This window comes from Podarcis filfolensis, assembly GCF_964270895.1.
Source record: "Podarcis filfolensis genome assembly, chromosome: 11".
NCBI lineage: Eukaryota > Metazoa > Chordata > Lepidosauria > Squamata > Lacertidae > Podarcis > Podarcis filfolensis.
The window spans coordinates 48,578,604-48,606,164 of NC_139613.1; the positions used below are offsets into that span (position 1 = coordinate 48,578,604).

General features: G+C 39.0%; 1 protein-coding gene across 2 annotated transcripts in view; it reads left to right on the plus strand.

Annotated features, from left to right (window-relative positions):
• Nucleotides 1–27,561, plus strand: part of SLC12A2 (solute carrier family 12 member 2) — a 53,373-nt gene that overhangs the window by 16,002 nt on the left and 9,810 nt on the right. For both annotated transcript variants that reach the window (XM_083576584.1, XM_083576585.1), the window contains exons 2-20: nt 1,223–1,342; nt 4,302–4,377; nt 5,000–5,095; nt 7,735–7,874; nt 8,728–8,838; nt 10,652–10,760; nt 13,127–13,254; nt 13,340–13,424; nt 15,051–15,202; nt 17,717–17,824; nt 18,320–18,443; nt 19,039–19,140; nt 20,676–20,831; nt 22,936–23,035; nt 23,588–23,699; nt 24,654–24,794; nt 25,937–26,043; nt 26,785–26,864; nt 27,354–27,479. In XM_083576584.1, coding sequence (XP_083432710.1) covers nt 1,223–1,342; nt 4,302–4,377; nt 5,000–5,095; nt 7,735–7,874; nt 8,728–8,838; nt 10,652–10,760; nt 13,127–13,254; nt 13,340–13,424; nt 15,051–15,202; nt 17,717–17,824; nt 18,320–18,443; nt 19,039–19,140; nt 20,676–20,831; nt 22,936–23,035; nt 23,588–23,699; nt 24,654–24,794; nt 25,937–26,043; nt 26,785–26,864; nt 27,354–27,479 — 2,173 coding nt within the window. The remainder of the gene's footprint in view (nt 1–1,222; nt 1,343–4,301; nt 4,378–4,999; nt 5,096–7,734; nt 7,875–8,727; nt 8,839–10,651; nt 10,761–13,126; nt 13,255–13,339; nt 13,425–15,050; nt 15,203–17,716; nt 17,825–18,319; nt 18,444–19,038; nt 19,141–20,675; nt 20,832–22,935; nt 23,036–23,587; nt 23,700–24,653; nt 24,795–25,936; nt 26,044–26,784; nt 26,865–27,353; nt 27,480–27,561) is intronic.

A 27,561-nucleotide genomic window follows, 5' to 3' on the forward strand; every position in this document is an offset into this window, starting at 1 on the left:
TATGTGCTAACCAGGTCTGATACTAGAATGATTAGAACACATGTTGCCAAACATTAGCAATTTTATTTTTTGGTTGTTGTTGTTTTTTTGCTAAAAGCCTGAATATTTTCTAGTTCTATAAAATTAAAATGTTCTGGCATTTTATTTTTGCATAGTTTGCATTTCACCAAGTAGTCCAAATCTTCCCATCGCTCCTAAATTTTAATTGGTTCTATCTAGATTCCATTTTGCTCTGTGAGAATCTAGTAAGTATTATATCATCTGTGCTGTGGCACTAGTGAGTGACCTATGACATCCTGATTTTGTGTATTGTCATAAATAGTTCTTTTTAAATGTCATGCTATCAATTTTAACTGACTGCACAACTAGTTAAAATTTGGGGAGGAGGAATTTTCAATCCCAGGCCAGTTCTTTCAAGACTTACAGAGATTTTTCCTGAACTTATACGCATAGGAGGCATATTCTGCTTTTTTGAATGATAGCATCAATTGGAATTTTTTTCTTTGGTATCTTGCTGGAGTATCTGAGTCCAGAACAGATGCCTTTTTCTACACTTATGGAACGTAGCCAAATGAGGGGGAATTCAGCCATTTTAACATTATGGTATGCTGTTGTATAATGCAGTAACTTTCCATACTGGATAGAAATTATGTTTGGCTGATCAGTTGCTTTCATTTTTTCCACATTAATACATATTAATTAGCTTTATGCCATGTTTGGTATTACTTTTTGCTGGCCAAGCTTTAAATTTAACCTTGTGTGGAGGAAAATTACACAGTATTCCCTGAGCAACTCTCCCGTGGGATCCAGTGATCCTCAAAAGCAGACATTGCTTCTGGTTCATCTCACTTTTACCCTCTTGTTGAAGTGTTATTCCTTCAAATCTAGAATCTGATAAAGTCCACAAAATACACAAGCACAGCTAAGTTTTTATATGCCAGTGCTTTTGAAAAATGTGATGATATGAAGGCATCTAATTCATCTTGTATGTGCTTCAAACCTTTACGTTCAATTAACCAACTTGACAGTTACCAAGACTGTGGATGAAAATAGCCTTTTTCATTAACTTGTTCTTTCTGCTTGCATGCAAATGCAATTCTGAAACATAGGTAATATTTAGATCAGTGGGATCTAAATGTACTTAGGATTGCAACTTTAAACAGAGGCTCAATAGGTTTCCGTTTCATCCAACCCACTCCTTCTGATTGTTGCTTTACTACAGGAACCATTTGAGGATGGATATGCAAATGGAGAAGAAGGAACTCCTACGGGAGATGCCACTGCTACTTATACTGCTGAAAGTAAAGGGATTGTCAAGTTTGGTTGGATTAAAGGTGTATTGGTAAGTAGAACTTTGGTAATGATGAACCCATCTGTGCTATTTTCTTAGTAACTGATGAAGCAACAATTGAATATGTCTACTTTCAAGATTATTATATTGCAGATTTTTTAAAAAAGAAAGCGAAATAATTGATTAACGTGTAGTAGATACAAAGTTTCTCTTTTCTGTATCTGCTACTCTCATTGTTGTTGTTTTTAAAAAAGAAATGTGTATCAAGATACATTTGCCTTTGTCTCCCCCAGCTCTTTTTATTACTGTGCCCTAAAATGATTTAGGACATTCATGAATGGCCAAACACTTTCTCTCTTCCTGCTGTTCCTTAACTCAAAGATAAACTCCAGTTCATCTTTGAATGCCTAGCAAATTAAATTTCGTTCCTTCAGACACTTTACTAAGAGGCAAATCCCATTTAACTTGGTGGATCTTGCTTCTGAGAAAATCTTATTAGGACTGGCTGTAAGGTGAAGAATAATGAAAAGGCATTCATGTTACTTAAGGCAGCCTTGTATTGCATGCAGGTCCCACTTACCAAACACAATGCATTCCCAGGAAATCATTTGTTAGGCGGGCATTTGCATAAGGAACTGAAGATTTCTATTATTTCCTATGGGAACATTTCTAATACGTGACTTGTCTTATCTCTCTCCTCTGCCCCCTTCATGGTTTCTGCCTGAAAATTGCTGGCGTTGTCCAGCAAACCACAAACAAGAAAGGAAGTGGGCAAACTCTGGTTTATCCGAATTAGCTGTGTGTGTAGCGAGGTTTGGGTTTATTTCTTTGTGTTTGGATAAGTGAATTTTTGCATAATAAGTGGGCGGATAGCAGGACCTGCGTGTATACAGTTTGCCTGGTAATTTTATTGCAAATGGACTGGCGGGGGAGGGATGACTCTCCTTCATCTGTAGCCAGCATGGAAATGCAGACACGAGTCACTTTGCACAGTTAACTCAGGAAACACAAGGGAGGGAACATGGTGGCTCAAATTTCATCCTCTGTCCGATAGCTATTGGATCAATGCCATGATGTCATAAGGATACAGTAACTTGCACAGCTTATAACATTAACTAGATTTTGTTTCTCCTGGTGGAGTGCCTGGGGAGAGCAGTCCTTTGGCCCAAATAAGGGTGAGGAGAGAGCAGTATCCTGGCTCAAATAAGTAAACAAAAGGCTTTCATCTATAAATTGACTTCCCTGCCGTGTTCACTTAATGGGACATTCATCTCAGCTAGTAATTTTTCTTTGACTTATTGGAAGTCTAGGAAGGAATTTAGTGTCATGCTAAGGTGATTTGGGCAGGTTGAGCATTTTGGCTTGCCCGACAGAGGGATTCCTGTTCCTTCCTCCCCATGCTACTCTGGTCTTCCTCCTGCACCCTGCTCCCCCAGCCTGTTGTTATTGTTATTATTGTTTATTAAATTTGTATACCACCCTATACCTGCAGGTGTATTTTGCAAGGTGTGCAAGCCCAATTTCCCATGAAAGCCGAAGCCCTTCTTTAGGACTTCCACTGACAGGACTCATTAGTTGAATCCTGTCCCTAGAATTTTAATTATGTTTTTGTTTTTTGTAAGAAGTCAGTGAATTAACTGAACCCAACCTTTTCCAATAAAAAAAAATCTCGTTCACAGGTTTATCAGACTTTATAGTTGTTTGAAAATAACTCAATGGAGAAACAATAAGATTTGTAAGATCACGATTTATGTTACTATGGTGGTTCAAGCAAATTGCAAATTTTAACTTTGATTTAGTTGTTTCAAAGTTGTGCTAGTCTGCTAAGGACACAGTGAATGCTAGAAGAATTTCTATCCTTCTTAACTTAGTGTTATAAAACTGCAAATGACATGATTCCAGCTCTCATGTTATAAATGTGACAGGATGGTGGAAATTAACACAGTTCAGTTTGTACAAACAAAGCAACCTTACATGGACAAAATCCCCTGTCTTCTGGAGGAATCTTGGCATGTCTGTAGTATATTTTATCTTGACATGGCAAAAAAAAGTATTTACTTTAAATAATTGGAGTTTTTGTATTGTTTTCCAGTTTACAATTATACATATATACCTATTTATATACCTACATATATACATATATATATACCTATTTATTTATTATTGTTGCTTATTATAATTGTTAGTCACTTTTCTCACTGAGTAACCCAAAACCACTTACTTTAAAAACTTTTTAAAAACAACCAAGTAAAATCCCTAAAAACACAGCAATACAAGTAGAAGGCATGACTAACTGATCCCACTCCACCAAAAGATGGCACAACACTGCCTTTCAAATTAAGGGCCAAGAGAGAAAAGTATTTGCCTGGTGCCTAAATATAGATAAAGATGGTACCAAGTGTGCCTTCCTGGGGAGAGGAGTCCACAATCACTATCAAAAAGTCCAATTCTTGTGTTTCCACCCTCCAAACCTCCTGTGGAAGGGAGCACTTGAAGAAGGGCCTCAGATTTAGCTGCTGCTGCTGCTGCAGCATTTGGGTCATAAACACTTCTGCTTAAACATTAATAATATTTGTTTTATGTTAAGGAGAAGTATAATTTTCATAATGTAGTGACTTCAGTCACTTCGCTTTTAAAAATGGTCTGTTAAAGCAGGCCTGCACAACTTGCAAGACATCAAGTCAAATGGGCCCACCATATGATGGCCCAGAGAAGAGATTGATAAACCCCTACTACGGCTACTGATCCAGGACTGGAAGAATTGAAGATAATAAATTGCCACAAAGCATGTTTGGTGTGCTGTTCGGCTTGAATCACAAGTTATGTGTGCCTCTTGGAAAGAATTCTTGAAAAGTTGAGGTGCTTGGTTGCCTGCATGACAGCAGACTTTTGAAGTTGACCCTGTGAACTCGATTCTTAAAACTCTATTGTAGCTTATTCAAAATGATACCTCTATAATAAATATTGGAACAGCATAGCATGAAAATTCTTTGCTCTTACGGTGTTCTAGGTACGATGCATGTTGAATATCTGGGGTGTGATGCTGTTCATTCGACTGTCCTGGATTGTAGGACAGGCTGGCATAGGTAAGTGTGGCCACCAAATAAAACATCTGTGTGTACTATGTTAATCTTGATCAACTGTTAAAGATCGGTGACTTGTAACTTACAGCATTGGATGAGAATATGATTGATGGAATGCTTCTGATTACCATTGTGATATTCTTAACAAGGAATATATGCTGCTTATCAGTTTCACTAAGAGGCTCAGTGTGTCTCCAGAGCAATGTTCTTTTCTTTGTTATTACAGTATGAGACACTGATTAGGAGGTAATACATATTTGAAGGATTAGTCCTGCTCAGAGCATTACGTAGGCAACAAGTAGTTTTTCATATTCCTTGTTAGTAGTTGCTAGTTTCTGTGATGTCCTCAAAAGGTGAGGCATACTCTACCTGAAAAGGTACTCCTGAGGGCAGGAGAGGTGGTAGGCCTGCTTGTTCTTGATGTGAACAGGTGATGTCTTGCATATTGCAGGCACATGTTAAAACAAGCTTGTTTAAAACCAGCTCATGCATGCCTTAGGTTTAAGACATTTTTTGTTGTATTGATTTATTGAAATCAACAGCCAGCGTTTGTTAAACAAAATTGTACATTTGTTTTGGGGAAAGTGATAATTTCCTGTAAATAATCTTAGGAATCTTCTTACAGGACTTGCAGTCTTGGTGATTGCAATGGCGACTGTGGTAACTACGATCACAGGCCTGTCTACATCAGCAATAGCTACCAATGGCTTTGTGAGAGGAGGTAAAACAATGTTATACATGTGCTTTCCTGTTTAGTTTTCTTCAAAGGGAGCCAAATCATGTGATATTTACTTTGCATATATGCATCAAATATTTTATATAATTGCGGAAGTACATCATAAGTCGCAAGGTTTTCTTCAAGAAACAATGTGATTGTGCTACTGCTTTTTTAAACTGTCAGCTCGCAATAGTGAACTTTCAAAAAGTGACTTTTGGGGTCATGAAGGTGAGGAGAGGTAGGTAGGTCACAAGTAGGGATGGAGAGTACAGCTGGTAAGACATAGATAAAAAAATTTGAAATTAGGCAAATGGTGAGTAATGCATTAGAAATGGAGAGTAACTAGATCAGTGATGTGGAACCTGTGGCCCTCCAAACATCTTTGTACTCCCATTGCCCCACCCAACATGGTCTGGAGATAATCCAACATTTGGTGGACTACAGATTCCTCTTCCCTGACCTAGAACCACCTACGCATTCACAAGTTAAGAGGCAAACAATGCGATCCAAGCTTTGTTTCGAGAAAGAGGTACCATTTATTGTAGTGAGATTTACTTGCAGCTAATTACATTAAGGGTTGTAGTCCAAGTAATTAAAAGATGTTAAGAAAACTTAAACACTGAGCTTGCCTTTCTTAAGAGGCTAATTGCAGATTTGTATCTTGAAAATCAGCTTGGCCTTCTTCCCGGATGCTGAGCAATCTCAGTGATGCTATGGAAATGTGATTGTCTTAGGTACAGCAAGTCTGGTTTATACGTTTGTTACTATCTACAGTCGGATGCTCTGTTGATGCAACATGTTAATCATGACTTACACAATTGGACAATTTTCACCTGGGCGTACTTTTCCACACAATTGGGCATATGAACAGTGCAGTAGTGCTGCTTAAGGCAGTAGTGGAGCTTTCTATAGATATACTGAGGGACTTCTAATGGGGTTTGAGTGCTTTCCTGTCAGTGGACCTTTTCCCCTGGCAAAGTGGTGCTTTTAACAACTCCTTGGCTAGCCTTTGACAGCTTTAGCATTGCTCTTTATATCTCCTGTGACAAGAGTGGTTAACTTGTGGCCCTCCAGATCTTGTTGGACTCTCAAGTGACTCCCATTAGTTGCAACCAGCATGACCCAGTGGTAGGGATGATGGGAATTAGAGTCCCACCATATCTGGAGGGCCATAGGTTAACTACACCAGTCGTGTGAGAATAATTTATGCAGCATAAAGGTAGAAATATGATGGCTTTATTTGAGAAGCTTGCTTCTTGAATAGAGTGTCCATTGGAACAGAAAATACAATCCATGAATAATTCTGAAGTGGATTTTCTTCACTGGTCTTATTTTTTGGGGGGGAGGTTGCTATTTGTGTTTCCTCTCTTGTATCTACTTCAAAGTGAATGTTAGCAATCTTCAGCTGTATAATCTGATTTTTTAAAAAAACAGGTTTTCTATTTTTTTTAATGATTGCAAGAAAGAAATAGTACACTTTGATAGAATTACAAGCTTTGTGGATAAGAGGAATGCTCTGGATGTAGTGTATCTTGGTTTTAGTAAGGTTTTTGATAATATCAAATAATCTTACAGAGAAGCTGGTAAAATGTGGGCTGGACAAGGTAACTGTTAGGTGGTTTTGTACCTGACTGACCGACTAAATCCAAAGAGAACTCACTAATAGTTCCTCATCCTCTTGGAAAACAGTGACAAGTGGGGTGCCATGCTGCAGGGTTCTGTCCTGGGCCCATTGTTGCCCAATATCTTTATAATGACTTGGATGAAGGAATTGAGGGAATCCTCATCAAATTTTCAGATGACACCAAACTGGAAGGGGTAGCTAATGCCGCAGAAGACAGAATCTGGATTCAAGATGATCTGAACATATTGAAGAACTGGGGCCAAAATTAACAAAATGAATTTTGATAGGGGCAAGTGTACAGTTCTACACTTAGGCAGGAATGATAAACTGCACAAATATAAGACGGGGACACCTGGTTTGCCAGTAGTAAATGTGAAAAGAATTTAGGGGTCTTAGTTGGCCACAAGCTTTACATGAGTCAACAATGTGATGCAGGAGCAAAACAAAGTAACAAACTAATGCTATTCTAGGCTGCATCAACAGAAGTATAATGTCTCAATCAAGTACCATTCTATTCTGACTTAGTCAGATGCCACCTGGAGTACTGGCACCACAATATAAGAAGGATATTGACAAGCTAGAACGTGTGCAGAGGAGGGTCTGGAAACCAAGTCTTATGAGGAATGGTTGAGCGAAATGGGTATGTTAAGCCTGGTAAAGTGGAGACGGATACGATAGCCATCTTCAAATATCTAAAGGGCTGTGTCATGGATGGAGCAATTTTCTGGAGTGTAGGACCCAAACCAATTGATTCAAATTACAAGAAAGGAGATTCTGACTAAACATCAGGAAGAATTTTCTGACAGTTGGATAACTTTAATTCTGTTATCTTACTGAAAGCTGTTACACATGTAGCTGAGGGCAACCTGATTACCAGCTGAAGTAGCAGCGAGGGGCATATCTACATTCTACAAATGTAGAGCTTTTAGCTGTGTGTGTATAAAAACATAGTACATACCAGAGCTTGGTTACACATAGCCTTGAATCTTGCTCTAATTCTTCTTTATTCTCTCTGCAGGGGGAGCATATTATCTAATTTCCAGAAGCCTGGGTCCAGAATTTGGTGGTGCAATAGGCTTGATATTTGCATTTGCTAATGCTGTTGCTGTAGCTATGTATGTTGTTGGTTTCGCAGAGACCGTTGTAGAACTGCTTAAGGTAAACAATTTCCCCCCGGTTTTGTTTTTCACAATGATAGAAACAGTCTGAATTTTACCATCCCTTTTCTACAATATAACTATGGATTGGATTGATCTGTAATCGTTGTCAAATCCACTACTCACGTGATGTAAAATCTATAATACTGAATGACTCATTTTTACGCAGACATGTAAACGACCTTGGATTTGGTGCCCCCAGAGTTCTGGTTGACAGGCAAAATACTTGTTGGGATCAGCCTTAGACCAAATGATTGTGACTAAGTTGCAGTAAAAATATATGCAGGAGCCAACAATTGAAAATACTTCTGTAAGCCTATGGAGGGTTGAGTCCTATCGCTAAGCTTAATAGCGTTCTTTCCCCCCCTCTAATGCAGAGCAAAGTATAAAACTTAGAGGAAACATGCTCAGCTGTTTGAAAGGAATTGGAGTTTATTGGGGGGGGGGGTCTGTTATGCCTGCAAGAGCCTATGAACATGTTTAGATCCTGGTCTGCACCTTCATCTAAGGTGTTTGATTTTTAAAATAAATTGACTTGTGGTAAAACATAGGGCCATTAACAGAGTTGAACCATTAAAACGTGGTGTTTAGTTCTGGTTCATGTTTATTAGTATTTCTGTTTTTAAAAATCTGTATTTTTTTTGAAGTCGTGAATCTTTGACTTGATTTGTATGAAAAACGAACCCTACGAAAAGAATATAATAAATTCTTAAGAAAAACTGCTAGCACTTAATACCATATTTGCTAGGACTCAAAATCATATTTGATCACTGTTAGGGCAGAATTATTTCATAACAGGAAAGTGAACATATGGTGTCAACCTTGTCATAATTGTCTCTCTTTTCTTTCTGTAGGAACATAATTTAATTATGTTGGATCAAATGAATGACATCAGAATAATAGGAGCCATCACAATTGTTATTTTGTTGGGCATCTCTGTGGCAGGAATGGAGTGGGAAGCTAAAGTAAGTAACAGTGATTTAAAACATCTACTGCCCTGAAAAGCTGAACACCTTTTGAAATCTGCAAAGCAAGTGAAGTAAACATCGACTTACATTGGAATTAGAATTTGGAATCAGATTTCTGGCTGCAGAATATTGTTGCAGGAAATGAACTTATTTATGTTCATTATATTGTTGATTAACAAACCAGGAAAATAAACCAGTTCATAAATTTTGCACTTGGGCATGAATGAAGGCAGGCTGGTGCTGTTGAATGCATAGTTGAGCCAGTTGTGTGAGACTTTAGTGCTACATGCACAGTAACTATTTAGAAACTGAAATCTTATATTAGTAGAATTTTGCAGATTAAGTATATTGTTCAAGGAGTTGGACTTATCCTTGGTCAGTCTGGCTCATGATGTGCATTAGTCCCATTATATGGGTTTCCCTCATGCAGTCAAGTGTTCCCTTTGCGGCATCAAAAGGGGAAAGCAACAAGTATACTGCAAAATAGAGAGACCACCCAACAACTTAGTACAATACTGAAAGGTTACTCTGCTCGTATAGGTGATGCATTCAAACAGATCCAAGTACTCATGCAGAGACAGTTTTTAAGTTGCCCCAATGTGGTGTCTGCATTGTTAAAAGCACCCCTAACCTGCATTTCAGGACTTTAGATGATACGTAAATTGGGAATATGAAAAGCAAGCTTCAAGTGAAGCTTAATGAAAAGTTTTAATGTATTATCATTCTAGTTGCATAAGAAAAATATAATTGGGATTGTGAAGTGAGGGAGAGGTGTTTAAAAATAACAACAGAGGTCCTATATGCATACTCATGAACCTCACTGAGCTGAGGAATCTTACAAGTAAATGAGTATTTCATTGTGGACTGAGGATTCGGTCAAATGACAAGTAAAATATTGATCAAATAATGGTCACGTATTTTTAAAGCATTGACATGAAACAAGGTAATCACCAATCAGTTTGATACTTCATCTAATTACAAAAACAAGTTAGATATCTTTACAACTGTTATCACATTATCTTAAATAAATTCATTACCATTTTAGAAAAAAATAATACACATATTGAAACATAACATTTAATACTCAGACTCCACATAAAAGTCACATTTCTGTAAATACTTTAATGGTTACATCAGGCATAGGCAAACTCGGCCCTCCAGATCTTTTGAGACTACAATTCCCATCATCCCTGACCACTGGTCCTGTTAGCTAGGGATGATGGGAGTTGTAGTCCCAAAAGATCCGGAGGGCCAAGTTTGCCTATGCCTGGGTTACATGCTATAAAGAGGTAAGTATTATGTATGTTGTAGATGTACTGAAAGTTACATTTTGATTCTCTCCTTTTCCCAAAAAACCTGGGAAGGCATTCTCATTCTCTATTTTACCTTAACAACTCTGTGGGGTATGTTAGATTTAGTGTGTATGACTGGCCCAGCTTCATGGCTGGCTGAGGATTTGAATCAGAGCATTCCCGGTCCTAACCTGATTCTTTGCCTACTAAGCAGTGGCCTTTGCCTCTGATATCTGTTTGCAGTCATAGCAGGTAGCCATTGTGCAAAGGTTTGCTGTGCTGCCCAGTCTGCGCCAGGCTATACACTACAGGACTAGGAGGCAAGGTGATTTCACTGCTGCCCTTGCTTAACAAATGGGGCTGTAATGTAAGCTGCCATCTACTCCATGGTCTTCTTGGAACATGTGATCTTAGTTGACCAGTTAATTGCCCAAGCCTACTGCTTACGTCCAGTTGTGCATGGATTTAGCTTGGATAAAAATGTATTTTAATTATGTTGATGACTTCTAAAATTACAGGCACAAATTGTTCTGCTTGTGATCCTACTAGTTGCTATTGTTGACTTCATCATAGGAACATTTATTCCATTTGAAAGCAAGAAGCCTAAAGGATTTTTTGGCTACCAAGGTAAGGGAGAATGACCAAATATTAATTTGCTGGAAACATAGCTGCAATGGATATCTGAAACACATTGATATTTCAATTATGTTGCTAGTGGAAATGTTTGCTTTAGCCAAAGCTATAAGACTATACTATATATCTGAATAATGAATGCCTTGGTTCGTACATTTTTTGCAGGCATAGGCATAGTTCTCATGATCCCTAGCTAACAGAACCAGTGGTCAGGGATGATGGGAATTGTAGTCCTAAAACATCTGGAGGGCTGAGGTTGCCTGGTCTGTTGAGAGAGCAGGGATTTGGGTTCCATGTGATATTTCATCATGCAACTCAATATGGTAATAACAGTTGATGCGCAATTTCCTCTTGTTGGATTGTGTTGGAATCAATGAAGGCTGCACATCAGTAGTGCTTAGGCAAGCAAGCGGCAATTACATTTCTTGGCCTGAGGGCTGCTCTGAGGATTGGCTGATCCTCCAAGGGCCACATGCAGCATTGGATGTGGCCAATGCACACTCCCTTGCATGTGCACACTCACCACCACAGATAATGCACACATGTTACAGAGCCAGACACATGTTCAAATGCATTCAGATAGCTGCCTACCCCCAAAACTCAGCTGAGTAGCTGAAGAGGGGTGGGCTTTCTCTCCCATGGCAGTGCTGAGCTTAGGAGGAGAGGATCTGCAATGAGGAAGAAATCTACCCACTTACCTTGCAAAGGAGACTCCTCTCCCTCTGGTTAACACCATTGCAAGAAGGTCTTAAGGCTTATGAAACAGGAAGGAACATTTCTTCCTGTTTCCTAAGACATTCATGCAGTGATGTTGCGCCACAGAGACAAGGGCTTCCTTTGTAAGGTAAGTAGAGGCAGAGGTGACTTGTTTTTGGATGGCTGGCAGGCCCTCTGCAGCAAGGGATACCTCAGCAGAAATTTCAAAGTAGAAAACTGAATTTTGGGGGGTTCTGGGGCGGATGTGTGCTGGGATAATATTTGGTAAGAAGAAACCTTTTGTGGTAACTGGATCTGAGCTGTGGGTTAGCCACCCCTGGCCAAAGAAATCGCACCCAAAAGCATTAACTTCTATTTTATATTTTCCAAGAAGACTGAGCTATCGAAGTCAATACAACACACCTACCTATGTACTTTCTCTATGTACTTTTTCCTGTATTCTAGAATCAAACTCACTTGGTCCACTCACTGCCTCTCGGCCTAATTTACCTCAAATATTTATTTGTGAGGAATAACATGAAGGAAAATGTTCTTTGTCGCTCTGACCTTCTAGGAGGAAAAATGGAACAGAAATGTGGTTAATAAAACAAAAGGTTTTGGCTTACAAGAAGAGCTAAAGGGTTTTTTTTACAGATTTCCTCCTTTGGGGATTTAAGAGGAAGTTAAGACTTCTGCCTTAACTGGTACATGCTGCTTAAGCAGTAAACACATCATAGAGACTATGAGTTCATGCACGGAGATCTTTTTTTGCTTGTCCCTAGCGTTTCCACCAAATCTTCCAGGCCCCTGACAGGCAGCCAATTTTAGTAAGAGCTGAGGAGAGCAGCCTGCTGCACTGTGTGTTTAAAGTTGAGCCCGACTTTTCCGTAAGCTGAAAAACAAGTGAAGCCAAACAGCACAACATGCAAAGGCTGGTGATAGCCAGCTGCTGGAGGCTGGACATTTATTAATTTTAAAAGCTATTTTAAAAAATAAATTGTGAGATGCTGGAGTATTGGAAAGAGGTTTCAGGATTTGTGGAGGTAGCCTAAGGAAGTTAAGAGTGCCACCTGCTGAGCCCCCTAGTGGTAGCTACTGTATAAAATAAGTACAATTTGCTTCCATCCTTTAGACTAGAAAGTCAGTCATCTCTCTTAGGCCTTCTCTAAACATTTGAGAGATTGTGTCCTGAGTCTTCAGATTTCATACCAGATTTTTTTAGTGATTGTGTAAATATCTACCTTTTATAAGAATATAATGTTGTGATTATTTTGGGGTAATGTTGCTTGCTATATAATTTTATTGAATTGGATAATGTAATATCTCTTAATGGTGTGAAGGAAGGTAAATTAAATAAGGTCCAGCCTTCATGCTATGGGGAAGGGCAGGTTTAGACACTCTGTCTGTTTGTTGAATATAGGGGTGCCTATATTTCAGTTGTTAGGTTGCCGTGTAGCAAAGTTCTGTGTGCTTGGAAAACAAAACATTTCCGCAAACAGCTAACGAAACAAAATCTCAGTGTTGATTTTACTTGTGACGCTTCTAATCTGAGGTGACTCCCTGTCATTTTACTTGCAGCTGATTAGGTGGAAGACTAAATATTATGGACATTATACAAACACAGGTTACTATAATAAACTTTTTGTAACTTTCCTCCCTAACAGCTGAAATCTTTTATGAGAATTTTGGACCAGATTTCCGAGAAGAAGAAACTTTCTTTTCAGTCTTTGCTATATTTTTCCCAGCTGCAACAGGCATTCTAGCGGGTGCAAATATCTCAGGTGATCTTGCGGTGAGTGGTTTTTAGTTTTGTTGCTTATTCAGTCAATTTGAACTGTTCCATAGATTCATAATGTGAATGTTTTCCCCCCTCCCAGGATCCTCAATTAGCCATACCTAAAGGGACCTTGTTGGCCATCTTAATTACTACAGTGGTATACATGGGAATTGCAGTATCTGTAGGTAAATAACTAAGTTTTACTTATTCATTCTTTGTAGACAACTTGATGTTTTGTATACTGCTGTAGTTCTATGTTGAAATTGATGTTTAGAGCTTTAGAGCTGAATTTTTATAGAACCTTCCATTATTTGGCTTTTATTCTTTGAATTGTTACAGGGGGCTGGATTAATGATTTTATAGCATTTTGATATTAAAGCAACATCAAAACATGTCAAAACCACAATGGTTTGAGCTCTTCTCTTCTACCATGTTACAGAAACAACCACTTAACAATACAGTTAATTTACAGTGCCTGTATGTTCAGGTCAATCCATCATCAATTATTGTTTCTTACCCAGAGTGCAGTTCACATCACAGATTGATGAGCATAAGTGTTTGTGTGTGTGTGTGTGTGTGTGTGTGTGTGTGTATAGAGAGAGAGAGGGGGGGGTAGGTAGATAGATAGATAGATAGATAGATAGATAGATAGATAGATAGATGGGGAAGGGGAAAGAGGGCTTGGCAGGATAAAAGGGGAACAAGAACTAACCAGAATTCCAGTGACTGGGCAGGTAAACCAGCAACCAGGCATTTAGTGACAGCATTATAAAAATGGATTTTAGATTTTTAAAATGAAATATTGAAGGTATAAGAAAGCCAGTCCAAAGGTGAGGCAGTGAGGAAAATGTGGAATGTCGTTTTATCCGGTAGTGTTGTTCTTTTGTTTCTTGAAGTGATCAACAATGACTGCAAATTGAGCACAGACAGACGTTCAGAGTTCAGAGATTACTTTTCCCAAAAACTGGTTGAATTCCAGCATTTTCACTTTTAACTTCTTTCACTGTCATCTTGTTCGTGCAGGCTACCTAAAGCTTTTTCGAAAAGTGGTATATCAATGGACTTAAAACATTGTAAAAGTCCAATTCTTTCTACTCATGGCATCATGGCAAATGTATATATTGTCTGCCTTCAAATGTAAAGAGAACTTGTGCTCCAGGGTTTCTTAGTATGGGAGAATCTATTTTGAGAACACAACTTCTAGCATTTTACAAAGTATGGGAAGTCTTCAGCAAGCAAAGATGACAATCTTAAGATCTGAAAGAAAAAGAATCAGCTTAAATTCCTGAGACTGGCTTTGTATTTGTTACATTTCAAGCAATAGGAGCTATCTTGTGTACATATTTCTGTTGTGTTTTTTGGTCTAAACTCAAATTGGTATAAACTCTATGGGGATTCAAATTATTATGAAAGTTGTGATTCTCAAGATTCTTTAAGAGTTTGTGGGCTGAGTAAGATATTTATTACCCCTGTGCTTTTCGGCTCTGTTCTAACAACACAACACTATAGGTGAGCACATGGTGAAAAGTCCCCTTGTAGGCTTACTTTGAGGGAAAGTAGATACAGGACTGCAGCACCAACATTTATAATCCAAAAAGAATGAATGCCTTTAGTGTTCACCTCTTTGTCAACAGTGCTATAGCTCTAAAATTCATTTTGTGACTAGCCATACTTATTTTTACAATAACTTTGGAGGGTAGAAGTAACTTGATTGAAATTTCAATTTCCATTGGAAATTTAGCAAGGAGAAATATAATACAGTTTGCTTTAGTTGCTTGGAAGGTCACTGCTTCTGTTTCCCTCTGCTCTAGGTGCTTGTGTTGTTCGAGATGCCACTGGGAGCCTTAATGACACATTTGTCGGTGAGCTGACAAACTGTACCACTGCAGCTTGTAAGCTTAACTTTGATTTCTCCTCATGTGAAAAAGAAGGGTGTCCTTATGGGCTAATGAACAACTTCCAGGTGAGCGGTGATTTCTAACCCTGAGATGTTCAACTGCAGTTGCTTAAAATGTTTTATGCACTTTGTGCATGACTTAGAAAATTCATGTAGATAAATCTTACTATACAGCAAATTAGGGAGGGGTGGATCAGTCTTATTTCTAGTCAGTGCCAACCATGTTCATAATACCTTTTCCCATTCTGTTCACATTAATCTGTGAGGTTTTTTTTTTTAAAGCGCCAGTACAAAGATTGGTATTTAAGTACATATTTTGTACATTTAATCTTAAAATAGGTATTTTCATGCGTTTTGAGCTGATAACGGTATCACAACAACTGGAGAAGTGCAATGTCAAGATAATTACATTCCAGTCTGTGAATTAGTTCAAGGTGTGAGAACTAAATCATTTGCAGAGCACATGAAATAGATTAAAAATAGTGTATCTTCCTCACTCCACTTTGTGTTCATGTGCATATGAGAAAGAGAATGTGTGACTAGTAGTCAAAAGTTTGAAATAGCGCATTTCCCCCCTCTAAATAGAAGTCTGAAGTTGCAATCTGTCTACAAGAATATGAATTTCACATGTGTAAAGTTCATAGTCTCTAGATAAAACTGCTAAGTAGGGTCTGGTATGGTTTCAAAATGGATGGGGGGGCCGCGTGTTGAGATTCCTGCATTGCTGGGGTTGGACTAGATGATCCTTGCTTTACAACTCTAGGATTCCTTCTTCTTTTTTCAAAGTGTAAACGATTTTGTATATTTAGAACCATTGTGGCTGGACGACAGGCTTTTGGAATATTTTAGAATGCTTAGTGTAAACACTTAGTGTAAACACATGTTCCCACTGTCATTTCTGGTCAAACAGAGACCAGAGATGCAGGCTTTTGAAACATATTAAAAATTGCAAAAAAAAAAAAAAGTTTGACAGAGGCAAAAGTAGGATGTCTGTAGGCCCAGCAAGCAACAATCCCTCTTTTAAATTCCCTTTAATTTACTTTGTTGTCAGACTGCATCTGGTCATATTGACTACTTCATCTCTGTTCTAGATAGTCTGAATTTGACTTCTCCTAAGATCAGTGAAAGTCATAGCCATGATAGTCTTTCATATACTTAAGTATAATAGCTCAGTTAAGATAAAGTACTTAGGCCTTAAAGGGCTTTCATCTACTTACTTGGCTGAATTAGGTAACGAGTTTACCTTCTGAGATTATGTCACTTTAAATCAAAAGCAGCTGAAGCAGTTATCAGTGACTACTCTAAAACATTAGTGGGTGCTTTGACAGAAAGATACTGCAAAGAAAGAGGCAATTTATTCAGGAGTAGTCGTGCCAGACTTTATTTAAAAACTGGTATTTGTTTAAAAGTCACAAATCTGGGTTAGCTGCATAGCTGGAACGTGCCAATCTGATTTTCAGTATTTTTAAAACAGAAGTTGGCTTTCTTCAAAGTTGTCAGTTGTGTGCAGAACAGCAGTACTGGTATTATCAGTATCTTGAAAATACACAGTTTCATTGGAAAATAACCCCCAAACTTGCAGCATGACAGCTCTGTAAAAGCACTCCAGTTCAGAGTAATGTACATAATCTACAAAGCATGGCTGCTATTCAGTTCCACCCACACCCTTTAATGTGAGGCTTGTGCAGAAACTTCATTGAAAGGGAGGAAGTTACGCAGTTGCTCTGATTATTGATATATTTTCCCCAAAAAAACTCATTGGCAGAAGAGATTTCTTCTTCAAAGCCAGTATTTAGCCTGTTGCACTACATTCACTATTTACGAAACGTAGTAAACAATGACAGAGCTGCCAAAGTTAAGAAATAACGCGCAGATCATTGTTGCTTGCTTTTATTTTAAAGCATCTATGGTTTATGGTTGCTGTCCAAAGATTTTAAAGCAACATGGCCCCTGCCTTAAGGATTAGAATACAGAACAATAAAAGATGAGGAAGGAACAAGAAATGAGCAAATTCAGACACTTACCGTATTTTTCGCCCCATAGGACGCACTTTTCCCCCTCCAAAAATGAAGGGGAAATGTGTGTGCGTACTATGGGGCGAATGCAGGCTTTCGCTGAAGCCTGGAGAGTGAGAGGGGACGGTGCGCACCAACCCCTCTCGCTCTCCAGGCTTCGCGCAGCTCTCCGCAAGGCGCGGGAGCCCTGCGCTGGGCTCCCACGGCTTGCAGAGAGTTGCCTGTTCTGGGGGCTGGGGTCGGGGGAAGGTCGGGCTTCCCCCGCCCCAGCCCCGCGCCTGGGGGGGAAATAATTTTTTTCCCCTTTATTTCCCCCCCAAAAAACTAGGTGCGCCTTATGGGACGGTGTGTCCTATAGGGCGAAAAATACGGTAACTATTCGTAAAGCAATGTTAGTGCTTTCTCTGAATGCTCTAATAGTTGTCATAGCGTTTGAAAATTGTGCATGCTGTTTCATATTAACACAACGTTACAACAAAGGTGTTAAAGTGTTTGAACTGCCCTTGTTTTTGTTTTTTGTTTTGTTTTTTAAACTGCCCTTGTTAAAGTTACATTCTTATTCCAGGTAATGAGCATGGTATCAGGATTTGCACCTCTGATATCAGCTGGTATATTTTCCGCCACCCTTTCTTCAGCATTAGCATCTCTCGTCAGCGCACCTAAAATCTTCCAGGTAAGAATCTTGAGTTGTTTGTAGCAAGCCGGATCAAACTTGAATTTTGGATATATTTTCAAACATTACTTTTCTAAATCCTAAGGACGTGATGTTTATTCACTGTTTCTCAATATACTGTTGGATTGGTCCCATAGCTAAACTAAGAAATCAAGGCTTTCAAATGTATTCTATTAACACATGTTTTTCAGTTATTTCCCGCAAATCACTGACTGTTTTTCGGAACTTAAGGCACTCAGTTTCCATATTGAAACCAATTTGATTTAGGCTTGCATAAAGGTAACTAAATTGTAGCAAAGCTGACTTCTGCTGTTCACCATCTAACTTTTCCCATGGTACCCAAGACCTCACTGAGTTAGTGATGTCTGCAGTTACTACAGTTTTTATGTTAATTACATTCTTCACATGAATTGCATTATTCAGATTTGATGCCTCAGTTTATATCTATGTGACCGTAGTTTAATTGTTAACATCTTCTTTTTCTTCTTCTTCTAGGCTTTGTGTAAAGACAATATTTATCCTGGCTTCCTGATGTTTGCTAAAGGCTATGGGAAGAATAACGAGCCTTTACGAGGATATCTGCTGACCTTCTTGATCGCTCTTGGATTCATATTAATTGGTTGGTTAATACACCATTTTAAAAAGAGGGATATTTCTCTGTGGTATAAGTTTATCTGGAACATCTAATACAGTCTATGTTGTCTAATCCCATGTAATAATTATCTGGTTCACTGTGAACAGAGGATACATAGCCTGTTTCATGGATAGGGAATGTACCCCAAACCACTAATGTTGGTGGCTTCTGTTTGGGAAAACTAAGAACATATGAGCCCTGCTGAATTATCCCTATTGTCCAGCAATTGTTTCCTAGAGTGGCCAACAAGCTACTATGAAAGGCCCCAAGTAAAGCATGAAGCCAGTTAGCCCTGTCTTGCTGTTCTTCCCCAGCAACTGGTGATCAGAGGCATAGTGATTCTGGAAGTAATATATAGGCATCATTAATAGTAGCCATTAGTAGCCTTATCTTAAATGAATATTTTCTAATCCCTCCCAATGCCATATTTTCTGGAAATGAATTTCCATCGCTTAAGTCATTGCATAATCTTGGAGAGGGACTGCAGAGAGCCCACACTCAAAGCAGCAATTCTGTTCTTATCACAGCTATTTATTGTAAAAATTAATATAATTGTCCTTTTCTTTTCTTTTTTTTACAGCTGAACTGAATGTAATCGCTCCCATTATTTCCAATTTCTTCTTGGCTTCCTATGCCTTAATTAATTTCTCTGTATTCCATGCTTCTCTTGCAAAGTCTCCAGGTATGAATTTTATATTGCTTCTCTTGATCATTTGAAATCAGTGACGGCAAAAGCATCTTTTTAAAATGCCTTTAATTTATAATTTAAGTAATTGCACAACATGTTGAACTGGATTTTTTTTAAAAAGTGTAACTGTTCAGCTCACTAGGTTGTGGATAGCAATCTGCATGAAAGCAGCTTGAAATTTTACGATATGCACTATGGGTTGGTTTACCTGCAATGCTAAGCCAAACTATTGCTTAGTGCAAAGACATGAGAACGAAGGTTCCTGGAGAGGAGGTTGCGGCTGCTGTGCTCCTCCTCTGATCCTCCTTCCACTGCTGTGCCCCTGGGTCTGTGGTTTGTCTGATTCAAAGTGGATGTCTGAACTGAAATTCACTGATCTTTGAAAGTGATTGCATGTTCCAGGTAAATAATATGAGAATAAGGATAGTAGTGGGCCACTGAAGAAGACTAAATATTGAATCATATCTGACCATTACATTTTTAGTTTTAATTCAGTTAGTTGAATTCAATTAGTGTACATTTTTAGTTTTAATTCAACTGAATTTAGTTCAGTTTTAATTGGCAGTGGCCTATACCTGATAAAGAAGTGCTTTCCTTACATTCCTTTGAACTGTTCATTTTATCTTATGGAATATTATCTGTATTTATACCATCTATAATTGAGTGTTTCCCCTTAACTCTGTTCCTTTCAACTTGTGTTTTTGCTAAGGGTAATGAAACTTTTCCTTTGGCTGCTCCCTCCAGACAAACCACAAGCAGTAAGCCCCAGGACAGATTTTGGTAGCTGCTCATGGTTTGTCTGGAGCAAGACAAACTATGAGGCCAGGTTCAGACAATATGCTGTCAAGCTATCACTTAGCTCATGAAACAGTGATAGAAACTGAGATATGAAAGTTAGGAGCTAAATGGCACCTTAAAGCTAGGTTATGGTCGCAGCAATGGAATGTCTAGGCACTCTTTTTTTATAAAAAGAATATAAAGCTGAAAATGAACTTCAGCAAAAAATCTTAGGTTCATTTTTCACATGGTCTAGTCCTCATCTGAAGACTGCAAAACACACACACACAAAAAAGACCATACTTCTCCTTCCTGCCCCCTAATATTTTTAAGAGGACCTTAAGAGAGTGGCTGGAAGTGGGGAGGCAGAAAAAGGTCCCCCCTTCCTTTCACACTGCAGTTTTAATCTGAAATCTTAGGTGCACTGCTCTAATGAAATTCCCTGTTGCAAAATCTGCCTGGAACAAAGGGAGTTTTGAATGCTGTCATGAAAGTGTAGCAGTGGGAGGACCCAGCAGCTGTGATCTCCTCTTCGAAGACACAGATTTAAGTCATGGTTTAGCTTAGTGTAATGTGCAGTGCTCTATTTTGTTGGTATTTAATCATGTGCATATCATACACATCACCAGAATGTTGGCAACTTACATGTGTTTATGCTGTTAAAATGCTGGGGGATGTGGGGGTTGTGGACCCACACTGAAGGGGAAGCTTTCTGTTTGTACTCTTAATTTCTGTGTTTGCTTTTTGAATAGGCTGGCGTCCTGCTTTTAAGTACTACAACATGTGGGTGTCTCTAGTTGGAGCAATACTTTGCTGTATAGTGATGTTTGTCATTAACTGGTGGGCAGCACTCCTCACATATGTCATCGTTCTAGGACTCTACATTTATGTAACTTACAAGAAGCCAGGTGGGTGCATGTCTAGGAGACACCAGGCCAATGACTGGATTTATGGTTTGATTCAATGCTGTTTTTAAACATATTCAGTCTACTTCATATGCAGTACATGATTCCCCTCTGTTTCCCTTCAGTGCTATTTAACAAAAGAAAATCGACTAGGCTCTGTAAATTGCATTAACTTTGCTTAAAAGGTTACAGGGAAAGTGGTAGATATTCAGAAAGTGTTTGAGCTTGGTGGCCATTTTCCTTAGGAAACCCCAAATATTTGTGTGACAAAAGTGGGAAAGTACAATGTCCTTGAAAGAAAAACTAGAAAAGGAGTAGCATTAAGAAACGTATTTTGTTAGCTTAGTCTTTGATCTGTGGATTCTGACATGAAAGACAGTATTGGTGGTTAGGATTGAGCTGATGAGAAGGCATGTAGCCTATCACATCTCTGAAGTGAGCAGTCAGGACTCTACTGACTCACCTACTTTTTCATTGCCATTGCATGTCAGCAAGGGAGGTGTGGAACAAAAGAGGAAAAAACCACCCTCGTATGAATCCCACTGTATTCATTTAACAGTTTATTTAGGGTTGTTCTGAAGTTACAGTGCATAGAATGCACTTTCCAAGTTCAGCTTACGACGAATTTAGCCCTTAAAGTGCACCGCTCTGTCCAAGGAGTGTGTGGTGTTCTTCGCTGTGTGTCTGTCTCTGTGTGTAAGGGGAGGTTTGCATGTGTAATGGGAACACTGGGGGCAAGGGAGTGGCAGACAAATCTGCAGTGCTATTGCATGTGTCCACCTGTGATGGCTATCTCTAGAACAAGAGATACATTGAGTGCTTTACAAGAAGAAAAGGAAAAAAGTTTTATTTCCCAAATTGGCTTGCATCTTTAAAATTAAAAGATGAATAAGACCTTTCCAAAGGTTATTCTCTTCATTAAAATAAGGGGAAAAGCTAACATGAAGCACTAGACAATATTGGAGGTTCCTGAAATTACAAGTCTGTACTTCTTATGCAACCCCCATAGGCAACTTTGCATGTCTAGGGGTTTTTAGATGAATTAGTGTTGCTCTCAGAATTTGACCACAAAAAAGGTGGTTAGCCCATTCTGAGATAAACATTTTATATGGTTAAAGCTATAGGGTCACTTCAAAAAGTTGTCATGTGAATGCTGAATATTACATCTGAATTGGCCCCCAGGCAAGTAATAAAAAATAGACAACTTGAATAAGTTGAAGGCTTATTACAAATTCAGAATACAAACAGTTCCTTTAAAGTAGCCCATATTTCCCAAGGCTAACAAATTTCCTCAATAGGGTTTATTTTCAAATATTGCTTGATGTCTTTGTGTGACTTCATAAACTTAATTGCAGTTTTTTAAAACTTTTATAATTGGATGGTGACCTGTCATTGCTTCTATGGGGGGGGCCACAAAAAAATATTGTACATGCCAAGATCTCAAACATATATAGGAACAGAGAACTTCAGTATTAAAAGTTAATTATGTATGGGTTTTATGAAAGCTCTTATATGATGAATCTCAGGGCTTTGCTATAACGGTACAACGTTTGACTTTACCCCCGAAGGTGCACTGCTCCATTGTCTCCCAAGACAGACGGATACCAACAAGTGCTTCAGTAATAATTAACATTTGTCAGGTTATTAATCAGATCCCTTTTCTAAGGCAAGAGACACAGCTGTAAGCAGAAGTAGTGTGAGAGAGTGTACAAAATTGATTGATAATTTTCTTGATCTCAAAAGGCTCTATTTTAAGATCTTGGGTCTTAACTTTGGTGCCTTCAAGCAAGCCTAATGAAGTTTGCCAAATGTCCATAATACATTATATTTGACTCTAAAAACACATTGTCACTAATTGCTAACAAAATACTTTAGGGGGCTTTATCTACCCTCTCCCATTTTAGGGAATAATATTTCCTCCTAAACACTTCAGCACTGAAACAACTAGTCTTAATCTAGGTAACTTGGATGCTCCCTTCCAAACTGCTTGTGATTTTAGCTCAGTTGCCAAGGTAGCAGTACAAATAGTGTCACTAAAATGTCACATCTCGTGTTCATTCTGAAATAAGACCTCTTCTGTCTTAACGAAAAACCATTCTTTTTACAGATGTAAATTGGGGGTCTTCAACTCAAGCCTTGACTTACCTAAATGCATTGCAACATGCTGTTCGCCTTACTGGTGTGGAAGACCACGTGAAAAACTTCAGGTAAAATCAATAGATGTTTGACAGTGTGGTTGAACTTTTGAGATACAAGTATAACTGTCAGCGTAACAGTGCAGACTGTTGAAATAGAATGTTCTGAAAGTGAGGACCAATTTATACCTCTTGTCTAGTAAGCACGGAAACTGGTTTCACACAACATTTAGTGTATTCTAATCTACTTGCACTGTTGCAACAACTTTTCTGGAGGCATGCTTTGCAGTAGTAACAGGGCAGAAAGAAGCTTGTCTGTAATGTTTGTTCCTTTGAGCTAATGTTATTCAGCATCAATATCATGGCATCATGAGCTAATTCCCCGATATTTTATGCAGCCAACATTTATTCCCCCCCCCCCCCATTTCATTTGTCTACCACCCTTCATCCAAGGATCACAGGGCAATTTACGACAAAAAACCGCAAAAAAAATCCCACATAAGATAGAAACAGAAACAAAAGAAACAACATTGGTATTTAAGTATCTAGTTTATTAACATTTGTGATTGGGTTCCTGTAAGAAATGAATGTACACACCATTTTTTCTCTTTAATCTAAAACTAGGCCACAATGCCTTGTAATGAGTGGGGCTCCAAGCTCACGTCCGGCTTTGCTTCATCTAGTACATGCCTTCACCAAGAATGTAGGATTGATGATCTGCGGTCACATACATATGGTAAGTCTGTGAATAATTTTTTTTCCTCTCACACCATAGCACTTGGAAAACAATCTGTATTTGTGTAATATGTAGTATGCAAGCATACAGATAAAATGATGTGTCAAAAGGAAAAGCTGAGATTTGCTAGGTTATTGGGGTTCGCTTTGGGGAAAGCTGTGCCTATAGAAGAGCGCTGGATTCATAAAAATACCATAATACAAGAAAATACTTGAAACGTAGAAGTATTAGGTTGGGATATTGTTGATAATGTATTGCCTGCATGTAGTGTATTGGCCCGAATATAAGCCACACTCCCCCCCAAAAAAAATTCTGACTGAAAAGTTCAAGTGTGGCTTATATTCGGAGCCGAGCGCCGGTGCCCCCTGTTCAGCGCGGTAGTGTCAGGAGATGGGCACACAGTGTGCTCGGAGCCAGGCACCGGCTTGGGGCGTGGGGTGCCAAGCGCTCCCTGTTCAGGGCGGTAGTGCTGGGAGGTGGGCCACACCCGCAAATAAGCCTTGAATTTTAAAGGTGCGGCTTATTTGCGGGTGTGGCTTATAGTCAGGCCAATGCGGTATGTGCATGTATATATGTATCCGTGGAAGGTGGTGGGTGAATTGCACAAGTAATTGATAAGAAGTAAATTGGTAGTGCCCTACAAATGCCAAAACTTTAAAGTACTAAATAGGGTCTTTTCTACAGCAAGCAGCATGAAGATTTAAAATAAAGTGTATCCTCTAATTTGAAAGTAGCAGAATTGAATATTTTTAAAGTTCTGGTTCATTGTCAGGGTACTGATTCTGATATGTTATCTGGCAACTGGTCTAAGCGATAACATGTCATTTGAATTGGCCGCACTAAAAGAGCCCATCTATTTTTCTCAGTAAGAAATCCTCACTTCAAGATGTCATCCAAAACTTGCTTCCGTATCTTTGTAATTGTGTGCTCCCCCTCCCCACACATTTTTCATAGGGCCCTCGCAGGCAGGCCATGAAGGAATTGTCAACAGACCTGGCCAGGTACCAGCGGTGGCTTATTAAAAATAAAATGAAAGCCTTTTATGCTCCAGTACATGCAGAAGATTTGAGAGATGGTGCGCAGTACCTAATGCAGGTAAATGGTCATATAAAGTGAGGAGTTTTGTGCTGCTTCGTGATCTGCTCTGAGCATTGTATTTTTAGCTGCGTTGTACACACCGCAATTTTATAAATATATATTTCAATTTTGCAAAGTAACAAACTTGTCCAGTGGAGAAAGGTTGTCAGAAACAGATCAAGTCCTGGGATTCTAGGTTTGAAAGCAAGGCTATAACATTCCAGGCATTGGGAAGTTTTTTTAAAAAAGTGGAGACCCTGCCCTCTCTAATCCCAGTAGAGAAGCAGGGCTCTTGCAACCCAGTTCTCTGTTAACCTTTTTCCTGTTTCATTGGAGATAATTCTAAAGGTTTCTGACCCTCACAGTTCATGGGGTAGAGGTATTTCATCCTCCCACTGCCATGGGGACCAAGGAGACGTATTAATTGTTGGCATTCGTTTCTTCCCCGTTGGGAAAAAAATGAGAGGGAAACTTCTTTTTAAAAAAAATTGATTGGGGCAGAATGCTGCTCTAACTTTACTTCCTTCTCGCTAATGAGTTCAGCAGGGCTTCGGGTAAAGCAGTTAAACCAGCTTCAATTCCCCACTCCTTGCAGTTGGTTTGCAACATGAATGCAGTTCTCTATTGGAAAGCAACATAATGGCTTTCACATCAGTGACAGGCACATGCCCTGTCCAAGAAGATGGGAATACTAAATTGATAGCCAGAGAGTTTGATGGCCCAGATCACAATGGTGTGGGTGTTGCCAGTCAGGAAAAATCACCAACAGTGAGGGTTTGTAATATTCATGAAGGCACGCAGGTTTTGAGTTAGTGCCCTATAGGGAAGAAGGGAACTCACCTGAAGAAAAGAATAGGACTATATTTGCTAGCAAGGCCAGTTTTCTTATCCCATCTTATCCCAGCCATTTATCTAATGGTAAAGTCTACATTCAGATAATGTCATAGCTGTCATAAGATCTCCAACAGGTCTAGATTATTACTATATTATTATATTACTAGATAGGGCAGGAAAATGATGAGCTCTCCTACTCATCCCCCCCTGCCACTTGCATCACTAGAATAGAAAGGAAATTTCCATTTTTCATGTAGCCTACCTTTTTTTTTTACAGACATGGATATAACCTCCCTAAGATTTAAGTAGAGTTTTTTTGTTGTTAGGCTGCAGGTTTGGGTCGAATGAAACCAAACACGCTTGTTCTTGGATTTAAGAAAGATTGGCAATCGGCTGACATGAACGATGTCGACACCTACATCAACTTACTACAGTGAGTAGAAGAAGGTTAACCATATACCCGACTGTGAAGATGCAGCTTTCATAGTCCAGTGCATATACCAGTTGTCCTGATTCATGTACCATCAACCTTTTCAGACCCAGAACCCACTTTTAACCCAAACATGTGTTTGGGGACTCATTTCTTTAATCTTTTAATATATATTTGCCTGGTGGTAGTGCTCTTGTTGCGACCCAGGTTGAATCAGGCCACGACTCACTAGTGAGTCCTGACCCACCACTTGATAGTGCCTAGTTTAGCACTATTTTCAGGAAAAAATTGTAAGCAGCTATTCCATTTCAGCAAGGACAGAAGCATGCACCCATTTTCATGACCACCTTTTACAGCCCAAATCTGGATATGTTACAATACCGTAACATCCTTATTCCAGCTGGGATCACATTGCCATCAAAGCAAAATGGTGCCAAAAGAGATGTTGGTTTTGGCAATGGGCAGCCCATGAACAAAGGAAGAGACGGAAGATGGGGGGTTACTCTAAAAGGGCTGCATGCCTGCCAGAATTATTCACATGCAGGCTTCCACTGCCATCTTAGCTTAAATTGGTTCATTAATCACTTTGTAGGAACAGCGTGGTCATTTTGGGAGCTGGAATGACCTTTTGAGACGCTTTCTGCCTGATTTTGCTGACCAGAGTACTTGTCCTTACAGCTGAAGTTAATCACTTGATATTTGGAAGCTTATATATTTCCCCAAAATGTGTTTATTCTATTACAGCGATGCCTTTGACATTCAGTATGGAGTAGTAGTTATCCGTCTGAGGGAAGGTCTGGATATTTCTCACCTTCAGGGGCAAGGTAACCCTTACTTAAATCTGTCCATCATGAATTAATCTCTGGTCTTTGGGAGAAATTAGCAAATTATACCTGGGACAAAAGTATATTGAGTGTCCCATTCCTTCTGATTCTAGCCTCACTTTGTGTTAAGTGCCTGAAGAAGTAACAACTGAATACTTCAGTAAGTGCTCCATTAAAGTGTCTGGGGGGGTGTTATTAAATAATTTCTAGTCACCAGGTGAACATCATTCTCTTTCTCATTTATATGCAAGAACAAAATATACTTAAGTCCAGTTACATGAACTTCGCTGAGCCAAAGCACAGCTTTAGGTTTGTCAACATAGTGGTGGTGGTCTTGTGATGTATGGTGTTTAAAATTTGGCAAAACTATAGTATATTTTCCCTTGTCCTTGCTTGAACTTATTCCCGACCATTTCTCCTTCTGAGTTGTCTCCCAGCTTGTAAACTAATTTGCAAAAATACTGAATAGTGTATTTTTCGTATTCACAGAAGAATTATTGTCGTCCCAAGAGAAATCACCAGTAACCAAAGACATTATAGTAAATGTGGACTATAGCAAGAAGACTGAGACAGTAACGTCCAAGCCTGTGAGTGAAAAAGCTCCTATTCATAAAGGTAACATTTTACTTAATGGATTTTTGTTGGCATCAGTGCAAAAATCATAATAGTCCTCCTTTATAAACTTCAAAGTCAGATT